At 39.9% G+C, this 12,138-nt stretch overlaps 1 protein-coding gene across 1 annotated transcript in view; it reads right to left on the reverse strand.

Moving 5' to 3' along the window:
- LOC124596309 (histone acetyltransferase KAT6B-like) overlaps nucleotides 1-12,138 on the reverse strand; it is a 276,099-nt gene that overhangs the window by 29,436 nt on the left and 234,525 nt on the right. The window contains exon 10 of the mRNA XM_047135411.1: nucleotides 969-1,092. Coding sequence (XP_046991367.1) covers nucleotides 969-1,092 — 124 coding nt within the window. The remainder of the gene's footprint in view (nucleotides 1-968; nucleotides 1,093-12,138) is intronic.

Consider the following 12,138-nt stretch of genomic DNA (forward strand, 5'->3'; position numbering starts at 1 on the left):
ACGGTTAGCACACTGGTATCACATTCCGGAGGATGATAGTTCAAACCCACGCCTGGCCACCCGGATTTAGGTTTTCCGTCATTTCCCTAAATCACTTCAGGCACAGCTGACTTCCTTCCCCATCTTTCCTTAACTCAATGGGACGGATGTTGGTCCCCTTCCCCAAATAAACCAACAAACCAATCAATCACTATCAATTTAAAATTTGAACTCCATCGAAGAGCTAAAGTAAATTTAAAAAATAAGTATTGAAGCCTACTCCTTAGTACGAATTATTCGTGAAGATACAGCAATTTTATTCACATGATACACATTTGATAAGTGGCAGTTAACACTTAAAATAACTGACAGAAATGACAGATTTCCTAGGCCCAATATTCTTATAAGTGGCCAGTCTACCAAAAATTATTTGTGATTTGTTGTAATTCAGTTTTGTTGTAAAATTATACCTGTTGCATCATCACAATATGATACAGAAACAAAAAGAAGCGAAAGTATCAGCTACCCAAAGATAGAGGCGACCCATGAGGAATAGTGATACATCAAAGCTAAACAAGTGATTCAGCGGTTCAAGTTCCAGTTCAACACATGATAAACATGATATGTGGAGACATAAAGGTTAGAGGAATCTATCTTTTTAAAACTATCATCTCCCAAAGTAACAATTGTGATTTAATACTGAGCTCTAGTAACAGATTTAGAACAATACCATTCCTATTTGGATTATATTAAGAATAATAAAATGTGTCATCAAAGTACAAAGTCAGCTACTTTTTCTCAAATATGTTTTATCATTCTTGGAATAAAATGTCTGTGTAAATTTTCATGCTTTGTACCCAAACCTCTCCACTGAATAGGTTTAACACTTTCAGACCAATTGGTACAGAATATAATACTACCAATGAACAACCTTTATGCCTTATTATAATGCCAAACAGTTGCCAAAGAAATGAAACACATTCACTTACTAAAATGGATGAGGAATCTTCCATAGCCTTGCCTTTGGTACTGTGGCATTGTCATTATGCACGATACATTGTACTTCTGCTGACAATGCTTTTCCTTTGAGAAGTAACCTACAAGGTGGCATCCCTGAAATCAATGTAACTTACATCAAAAACTTTAATTCTGTTACAAATTTACATACCTTATACTAATGTGAACATGGGAACTGTGAGAGGAATATTGCGGGGGGGGGGGGGGGGAGATAAGAATGGTATCGTCAATAAATTAATATGTACAACCTGAAAATAACAGTCTTGGATTAGTACAAATTTATATAAATAGAAACCACACACTATGCGTACCCCTGTTTGGTGCATAAACTGCAAAGACATATTTTCATAACACACAGTAGTCAACCTTGAAAAGATGATGATGATCAAATTGCAAATATGAAGGTAGGTCAAACAACCCCCCCTCCCCCCGCTTGCCAAAGAAGCCTTGCATCTTATTTTCACATTTCAAAGACAGCCATACCTAAGATAATTCCTGCAGATTGTCAAGCTTCGGTTGAAGGATTCATGGATTATGCAAATGTAATTCAGTTACATTAATAGCACTGAAACATATATTTAACTGATCATATATTTATTTTTGCTTTCTTACTAAAATTAATTCAAATTATCATTTTCAATAAAGAAAACGCCTTCAGAATCAGTATCACTAATTTTTGAATGACTGTGACAGGAGTCTGCAGTTTATGATCCCCTTGCCACATCCACATTTTTTACTGACTGCTGCCTGCTACAAACGTTCATTTCTGCCTCACAGAAGGAGTTGCATTTATTTATTTATTTATTTTTTATTTGTCACCACCCTCGTCTTAAGTGGCAGCTCACTTCAATTTGCTGAAACATCATCATCTAAAGTCAAGATAAATAATCCAGTTGTCACTGTTATTCTGCTGTGGTACTGAGAAATGTGGAACTTAATTTTTTTTTAATCTACATTACTGCTGCTGGTGCCACGCAACACAGCATTTTTTGTAGGAAATCAAGCTTCAGTCTAACATGCTTCAGTCTAACATTTTTCTTATTGTGATTTCAAACATTTCAGAGGCACTCCTGTGCCTCATACACAGAGGTGACAGAAGTCATGGGATATTGACTAATATTGTGTCAGACCACCTTTTGGCTGGCATAGTGCAGCAACTCAACGTGGCATGGGGTCAACAAGTTGTTAGCTGTCCCCTGCAGAAATACTGAGCCATGCTGCCTCTATAGTCATCCTTAACTGCAAGTGTTGTCGGTGCTGGGTCTTGTGCACAAACTGACCTCTCAATTATATCCCATAAATCGACAGGATTCAAGTCGGGCAATTTGGGTGGCCAAATCATTCATTCTAATACTTCAGGATGTTCTTCAAAGCAATTGCATGAGGCTCGGTGACATGGTAAATTGTCAGCCAGAGAAATTCCATTGTGGTTTGTGAACACGAAGTTGTGCAAAAAGAATTATAAGAATAGTTCTCTAAACGTTTCGTAGACACTGTCAATGTTTTTATGATCTGTTTTTGAGAATTTTTTGCCATTTCAGTTGAGCATGCTCCTTTGTATGCGAAGATGGAATTGATCTTTCTGTAAAGTAATTCACATTTAAAAGACAAATTCTTTTATGTTAAAACTATCCAGGAGTTCTACGTTGTTTTCCGTGCAAAGAGTTTCTGTTTCTTCATAAGGAGGTTGCAAATGTAGCACACTGCATCAATCAACACATACGCACAAAAGGATTTTTTGGATTATGAAAGTAGATATGTCACCATTTCGTGGCAATAAGGACAAAAATCTGCAATATTGTCAATAATTAAATAATACTGAAAACTGCACAATGTTACAATTTTCCCCCCTTTCCCCTTTTCTGCTCGGACATGTGGCAGGTTTGTGGGGAAGTGTGCACTAGTGTGACGGAGCTTCGCATCCATACAGAGTTCTTGGCCATTCCTGCAGCATGACGGACAAAAAAATTAGACCAGGTGTGGACATACAATCACTGCAAATGAAACATGTGAGAGTAAGCTATTATCTAGGGGGGGATTACGGAGACTGAGGGTGAAGACCATGGGGGATGTTTGCCTGAGCAGTGATGGTTCACAAATTTTATTATGTACTCAGTAATTGACGAAATAACTCTGACTAGATGGGATCTTTTTGAATTCTAAGACATTGTTTAACAAGTGCATGACTACAGCATATTGTCTTCTCAAAAGTTATGGGAAATAATATAAAGAGAGGGAGGACAGAAGGTGGGACCAGTAGTTATAGACATCTTCAGACAAGCAAAAAGCAATTGCGTATTTTAATTTGCCACTTAACTATGACAAGAGGAACATACTAAAAACTACAAGGGGTACAACTTTGCTTCTGCCTTTCGCTGATAGGTGGCGACAATGTTAAGTAGCAGTCGAAAGAGACAGATCGCAGACATCAGGGAATTAGCTTTTACCTCGGTCAACATAACCTCATTCAAACATTAGTCGATTTGTGTCTGCATCATAAAGTTGTTCTTGATTGAAAATGTGAGTTTACGAGCCTAGTTCTAGTCATTTGCAGGAGGTTTTACTGTTTTGTTTCAATATGAAGAAAACAATGGCCGAGTCTCATCGAATGTTCTCAAGTACGTATGGTAAGGGTGCTACTAGTGAAAGAACGTGTTGTGAGTGGTTTCAATGCTTCAAGAACGGTGACTTTAATGTCATAGACCAGCGTAGTGGTGGAAGAGAGAATGTTTTCAAAGAATTGGAGACATTGCCGAGTGAAGACTCGTGTCAAACTCAAGAAGAATTGGCATGATTAGTGGGAGTGATACAGCAAGCCATTTCAAAACGTCTCAAGACTATGGGCATGATTCAGAATGAAGGAACTTGGGGTCCCATGTGAGCTGAAACCAAGAGACATTGAACGGCATTTGTGAACAGCTGCTTCAGAGGCAAAAACAGAAGGGATTTCTGCATCGCATTGTGACCGGGGACAAAAAATGGATTCATTACAATAACCCTAAACACAAAAAATCATGGGGATATCCCAGCTGTGCTTCCACGTCGATGGCCAAACCGAATATTCACGGCTCCAAGATCATGCTCTGTATTTGGTGGGACCAGCTCGGCGTCGTGTACTATGAGGTGTTAAAACCAAGTGAAACAATCACAGGTGCTCGTTATCAAACGCAATTAATGCATTTGAGCATATCATTAAAAGACAAAATTGCCGCAATACAGCGAGAGGCATGATAAAGTGATTTTGCAGCACGGCAACGCTCGACCCCATGTTGCAAGAGGTCAAAACGTACTTGGAAACGTTAAAATGGGAAGTTCTATACCATCCGCCATATTCTCCAGACATTTCTCCCTCTGACTATCACCTGTTTAGATAAAAGGCGCATGGCCTGGCCGACCAACACTTCCGATCTCATGAAGAAGTCACAAATTGGATCGATTCATACACTGACCGAAAGATGGGAGAAAGTAGTGGCCAGCAATGAAAATACTTTGAATGATACACGTGTAGCCAATTTGTTTCATTAAAACCTCAAATGTTGGGGAAAAAACAGCAGGAACAAAGTTGTACACCTTGTACATGACAATAACTTTTTACTGTCATAATGGAAAAACTATCAACGTCTAATGAGGTTATTATAGTTCTGGAGCAAAGGGGTTATCTTCCATCATTTTACCTATTTCGAAGAGGATGGGTAAAAAATTTAATAAACCTTAAAATTCAAAGTCTCTGCCAAAACTATTTTTACTTGATCACCAAGACTTAGAATTTAATGATCACCAAGATTTAGAATTTCATGATTTATTTAGATATCAAAGTTTTGAATCTCCTTCTGAAGGTTAAGTTGATTTCATTTCACTGAAATGTTAGTTCAACTAATCATTTACCATTTAAACTTTTCCAGTCCACTTTGTTTTTCTTCCAAATTACTTCATCAATATTCTCACTTTTATAATGCTCTCCTTCTATTTAATGGAAATAACGTTATCTTCTACGTCTACTCTCCCCCCTCTCTTTCCAAAATAAGCAACGCAAATGTACATATATTTGGATTTCTTTGACAATTTTCATCAATATATTGCAGTACTGTGTAAGTTCTTCAAGAGCATTATTCATTCTGGCTGTCCCGTAGTAGCAAGTTTTCGTTATGGAGGACCAATAATATCTTTAATGATTTAAGAATTTCTTGCTATCAATTTTATTTTTTATTGTTTTCACATCTGGATGCAAACTTAATTTATTATATGTCAAAATTAGTGCTGGCACTTAGCTTATTGTAGACACCAACCCTAGTAATATTTTTTTCAGCACTCATGTCAGTTGCATTGTCATTAATTAGCCAGACTCTTTTCTCTTAGCAATCTGCACTTTTACACACAACAAATGCATCAGACATGTGTAAATGTGTGCTAAAGCCTGACAGTCCATTGGGAGGTCTGAGTTTGTTTAACTAACACTTGTGTGAAAATATTATCTGTTATTGTTGTCATCTGTTACTTAGAGTCAGAAGACTAGTTTGATGCAGCTCTCCGTGTCAGTCTATCCCACCCATGTCTCATCATTTCTGCATGACTACTACAACCATCATCTATTTGAACCTTATTTAGTCAAGTCTTCCTCTTCCTTGACAATTCCCCATCCTCCTGCAAATGCTTAACTCAGTTCAAACTAACTATTTCTTGATGTCTCAGGGTGTGTCCTATCAAGTGATCCCTTTCTTTGGTCAATTTATGTCATGGACTACTTTCCTCCCCATTTCTATTCAGTACATCCTGATTAGTCATCTGATCTACCCATCAAATCTTCTGGTCTCTCCCCCCCCCCCCCCCCTTTTATCCTGCAGGGGCACGGGGGTGAGGGGTGGGGTGGCACACAACCTGCTATTGCCTTTATGTTTACGTATATACATATTACACTTTCACATAATACAACAAACACTTTCAAAAAGGACTTCCTAACATCTGAATTTATATCTTATAACAATCTTTCTTTCTTTATTCCCCAGAAAAACCTTTCTTCCTTATTGTGAATTTGCATTTGCACCCTCTTTGCCTCAGCTATTGTCAGTCATTTTGTTTCCCAAATAACAAAACTTCTCTAATACTTGTGTGTGCTAACATTTCCTTCAGCATCACTTGATTCAGTTCCACTACATTCCATTATTACAATGCCATTGGCAAACCTCAAGGTTTTTATTTCCTTTCCTGAATTTTAATTCAATTTCAAAGTTTCTTCTTAGTTTCCTTTAATGCTTGTTCGATGTACAGTTTGAGTAACACTGGGAAGAGGCTACAACACTTCTCAACTATCCTTCCTTTTCAAGTCCTCTGATTCTTAACTGCAGTACACTTTCTGTAGATTTATAAACCGTCTCTCACTCTTTGTAATGTATACCCACACACTTACGTGCTTAGCAGAGGTTTCATAGAACTGTATTCAGAAAATTTCTACTGCTCCACTATTAAATAGCATGTGGGAAGAAAAAACACCTAAATCTATCGATGCAAACTCGGATTTCTCTTACTTCACCTTTTGTAGGTCGGAGGCAACAAACTATTTTTGCATTTGTAGAAAGTTGATGATTTCCTAATTTACAAGTGCCATAATAGTGGTTTTCCATTCCTCTACATATCATCTTATGTAAACTGTTGGTCCAGACTTCCTTTAGACGTTTAACTTTCTTCAGAATCCAAGCTTATCTGCACCCCAGTCAGCTTCCACAAGCCAGTCCATCTTTAATTCCAGATTGTATCTTGCAACCATGACAAAGTAAACTGATGGTTTGTAACATTTGTGAACACCAACCTTCTTTGGTATTAAGGTCATTACGTTCTCCTGTATCATCTGCGGGTATTTTACTTACCCCTTTTACCCAAAATATCACGTGGAACAGTTTTATCATGTTTAAGCCTCCTAAAGATCTTAATAATTCTGAAGGAATGTCATATACTCTAGGTGCCTTATTTCAAGTACTGTCTTCCGGCACTCAGTCAAATTCTGTTTGCTTTATCACACCCCCACTTCACATTTATTTACTTACGTCCAGACACTGCTATGACATGCAGAGTTGACTACTTGAGGTCATGAAATGCAGACCTGCCAGTTTAAAACAAGGTAGTGAATATTTTACTGTCAGCAGGGAAACACTAACAACATAGTGTGTTGGTCAGGAGAGCTCAGTGACTTTGAATATGGATTAGTCACCGGACATCAACTGAGCACCAAATACATCACAGACCTTTCAATCCTTCTACAGCAGTCCAGGTTGGCTGTAGGCAATGTGAATGTGAAGTGAAAACATGAAGGATAAACCACAGCTAAACTAAGACCAAATAGACCACCTCATGTACTGATTTACAACAACCACTGAGCATTGCGTGGAGAAAAAAATGTACGAACTCAGTGGAAGGAATCACAAGAGTTCCAAAGTGCTATTTGCAATCCAGCTACCCACAATGACTGCACATATGAAGTTAAAAAGAATGGTCGAGCAGCTTCTCATAAGCCACACATTCTGTATTCAATGCAAAGTGACACTTTAGACACTGTAAAGACCAATTCCACTGTACAGTGGATGACAGGAAATGAGTGATTTGGAGTGATGAATCACACGATACCCTGTGCCAATGCAACGGAATGGTTTGGGTTTGGCGAATGCCTGGAGAACATTACCTGCAGTCATGTTAGTGCCAACAGTGAAGTATAGAGGCAGTGGTGGTACAATATGGGGGTGTCTTTTGGGGTTAGGGTGTAGCCCCACACTGCACTTAAGAAAACATTAAATGTGGAAGGATATGAATACATTTTACAGCATTGTGTACTGAGTACAGTAGAGACACAGTTGGATGACGACAGCTGTATCAGAATGAGAATGTACTCTGTCATAAAGCAGCATCTGTGAGCCAATGGTTTGTGAACAACAACAACACAACATTAACATTCCTTAAACAGACTGGCCTGGCTGTAGCCTCAATCTGAACCAGTGGATCTCCTTTTGGATAAGTCAGAATGTTAACTTCAGCCAAGACCACAGCACTGCTTTCTCCGGTTTCAGCTCTCTAGGAAAAATATGCTGCTTTTCTCCACAGACATTCACTGAAAGTGTCCCCAGCAGAGTGCACGTCGTCATAAATGCAAAGAGTGGGTGCACGTCATATTAATATCAACTAATAGGAGTCCAAATATTTTTGAGCAGATGGTTTATCGTGTTCCATTTGATCAATTTCTATTGGTGAACTTTTATATTTTCTGCTTCCATCAATTAAATTTAATACCTCGTATGTTATCACCACCACCACCACCACCACCACCACCACTTGTCAGTCATCTTAGTCGTCTTGTGCTGGTTTTAATTTATCCAATTCCCATATCCCTCCTTTCCTAGCTTTCTGAAATTCTTCAGATTTATTTTGCTTTTCAGATGTGTTAAATTATGGCTGGAGTCCACACTTGGTCTTGGAAATGTTTTGCAGTTTAAATGTGGTTTCAAAATCCCTTAATGCCCATTTACATTATATCTGAAACCTTCCAGTGTCTCTATGTCTCTTCCAAGTGAACAACATTCTTTCACCATTCTTAAATCGAGACATGTTGAAGTCTGATGACAGTCTTATACAACGAGAACCAATTAATATTTTAGAACAACTACAATTATGTGCTCTTCATTGTCCACCACAGCTGGTTAGGAGTCTGCGAGATCTTGTATGAAGGATGAAACAAAAACTCCAGGCTGGAGTTGGGAAAGAAGTATGAAGTACATACTGTTTTGTCCACTAAGAGGACTTGGTGCAGAAAGTCTGCAATATAGCAGTATCATGAAGTCAGAGAAGAGTATGAATTTTGTAAAATTCCACAATGCCAATGCCTCTCTCATAATGTAACAAGACAATTACATAACTTAGAGATATGTCTACTGGCTATTAATAGCGGTAACAAAATTAGTGTAACCGTGGAAAAGTCCTCTATTTGAAATGAGACTTTGTACAGCAACTGTAACTCCCCCCCTCCGAAAGTATCTAACTGGTTCAGTTATCTCCAGACAAGTCTTTCACAGTTCACAAATAAATTTGCAATAATGTCAAGAGTACTAGACGATATATTAGGGGAGCAGCTGGTCACACCTGCCAAACATCGACACTTGAGGACTGACATTGGCTATCCACATTGCACAAATAATCAGCTCATAATAGCATTTTGCGGATCCACTATGATGGTGCCCATACGATTAACAGCACTGCCAACAGGCAGCAACCACAATGGTGGAAATGCTTAATGACTAAGACGATGTGGGCTGCTGCTTCCCATTACTCATTGTACTTTGTTGTCTTCACCCAGGGCAAACAGTGAAAATAATAGGATCCCACATGTTAACCAACTGATAGGCACTGCCTTTTTGCTATACATATTTCCACAGACTTAAGTAATTGTGACAGTATATTTGGTGAGGAATCTTTTTTAATAAAACAGCAGCTATTGATTCACTAATGAGTTAAATCCCTTTATATCCACAATTTGCTTTCAGCAAAGACAAAATAGTGCACCAAGCATCATGACGAACAGTGACCCATTGTATATCACAGTTTTGCATTTCCACTACAGATAATGCTAACTTATTGGCAGGTGGTTGGTCCTACTGTTATGATCATGATATGTACACAGTTTTCTTCCAACTCTGTGAAGACAGAATGCAGTTTATGGCTGGCGGTAATGCAGAGAGGTGGTGTAACGAGTAAGAGGTTCCTGAGGTAACTGACGGCGGAGTTCACGAAGTGAATGGCTAACCCAAAAACGAATACAGCAAAGTTGTTTTAATTGTATACTAACAGTTTTGGTAGTAATTCGAATTTAAACTGTAATAGAGGCACGGTGAAATTCTACTGATCAATGGAACATACTTAATGCTTCAGTCAACTAGCAAGACTTGAGTGGAAGGTGTCGAGCCATGGTACACATTGGCAGTCTTGTGTCAGTAGATGGCTCCACGTGATATGGTTGTGGCGACACCTCATGCTGGAGCAAGTTGCAGCTAAAGTATGCTGCCTGAGCACCTCTAACCTGTTCTCCATATCAATACTTGAGCTGGGAGGAGAATCCAAATGACTTCTGGATACTCAACACCTCTCCTTTAATCAGTACGTAGAGCCAGGAATGACCCACCCTGTGCCAACTTTGTCAAGGAAGGGGAGGTGCCAGAAAACACACCAAAGGTTCCTACAAAAGATCATTGATGTGATCGGCCAAGTTTGATATCTGTGTGGGCAGAGGGACTGCCGACCAATCAGTGGGGCACAGCTTGGTCCTGCCTGCTGGACAGCAGATGCTAGAAATGTAGGAGATGATAAAAACAATTAGGCCTTAGCATCAGTCAAGTGTGTGATGAGGGTTCCTTGGTATTGGTGGGACCAAAATGTAGTCTAGGCGTTGGAACTGCTTCCACTTACATCAGCTTCCCTCATTGGCCATTGTCGACAATGAACCCAAGGGCAGAGGCTGCAGCAATAGCAGGCATGTTTTCATAGATCTTGCACAGTTGTCGGCAGAAGGGAAGGGAGAGAGAGAACTCTTTTTGTGGCCAGATCTGATTGTAATGTCTTATTAGGTGCTCCTGGCTGGCCACAATCTCTTGCTGTTGATACCTTGGATCCACCTGTGATTCCAGTCAAAAGTATGGTCCTAGAGTTGAGAGCTGCACGGTAATAGGTGGTAATGTGGCAGTATGCATGCACACGCCAAGTTGGGCACAGCAGGTCAAGGGAGTGGGGTCTGTGTGTCTATGAAGTTTGAGCTATGGCCAACTACAGGGGGGTGGACTGGTAGGTGGAGAGGACACTCAGAGTCAGCCATCATTATTATTTCCGGAATCTGCTCAGCTTCTGAACTGGATGCAAGGTGGGAAGGGGCTGGGATCAGGTGCTCAATGCCACTGCACTGACATGATGCAAACTAGGAGGCTGTTGTCGGAGACCAGGGTGGAATGGGCCGCCTCTATTGCAAGTATGATGAATAGGGTAGCTGTGGTGGTGGTGGTGGTGGTGGTGGTGGTAGCCATCCTTGCCACATTGGGAAAGTTAAAGAGGGCATCAACAATGAGCAACCACAATGCTACTAGGAATAGCAAAGAAAAATTAACATGCACTCTCTGCCAGAGGTGGTCCGGGCCAAAGGTTGAAATACTATGGTGGAGCTGATCGAGTCCAGAATCATCTGCAGCCAACAATATGACACCATCAGTGACATTATGCTTGTGTCGTAATGAAAAATTGGTGCCCTTAGGTACACGGTCGCCCAACCCCACTGTACAGCAGACAACACCTTGCACAGTAGCAAGTCATGTCCTGTTTCTGGCGCCACTTCATGCTCTGTAATCTGGCATTCATTGAGGGTGTGTATCCGACTGGTCTCTGAGGCAGAACAAAGCCCTTTGTGCCTGTCAAACTCTGCAAACAGGAAAGTGCATCTGTATTAGAGAACTGCTGATAATGGATCTTGTCGGTCTACTTACTCAGGCACAACACCCACCATCGTACTCACTGAACCATTTTGTCAGAATAGAAAAATGTGATGCTTGTGGCTAGTGATCAGGTGAAACTTTGTGCCACAATGATATTTGTGAGACTTCCTGATGCCATATATTATGGCCAGTGCCTCTTTCTCAGTTTGCTAATAATTCGTTTATGCCCCATTGAATATTTTAAATACACATAAAATAGGTTGTACTGAGCTATCAACATATTTGTGGGACAACACAGCACCACTGCCACAAACTGATATGTCAGCGGAAAATGTTAACCGTTTACCGAGATGGAACACTGCTAAACAATGGGTCGATTTATAGCACTTTTTAAGTTGCACACCTCTGACCACATGAATTTGACACCTTTTTTTATGACAATAATCAAGCAGACAGAAAATCTGGGTCGCATTGAGACTTACTTTCTCATAATACTGACGTTGCCTTGCCCAGGAAAGACTGAAGTTCTCCAAGGTTCCTAGGAGCTGATAAGTTAGCAATTGCATCCACATGATCCTGTGCAGATGTGTGGCCTCCTTTACATAACACATGTTCCATATACATGTATACTGAAGGCAGAGGAGGGAGAAAGGAAAGGAAAGGAAATGGATTACTGATGTCAGCTGCATTGGAC

This window comes from Schistocerca americana, chromosome 2 (genome assembly GCF_021461395.2).
Source record: "Schistocerca americana isolate TAMUIC-IGC-003095 chromosome 2, iqSchAmer2.1, whole genome shotgun sequence".
NCBI lineage: Eukaryota > Metazoa > Arthropoda > Insecta > Orthoptera > Acrididae > Schistocerca > Schistocerca americana.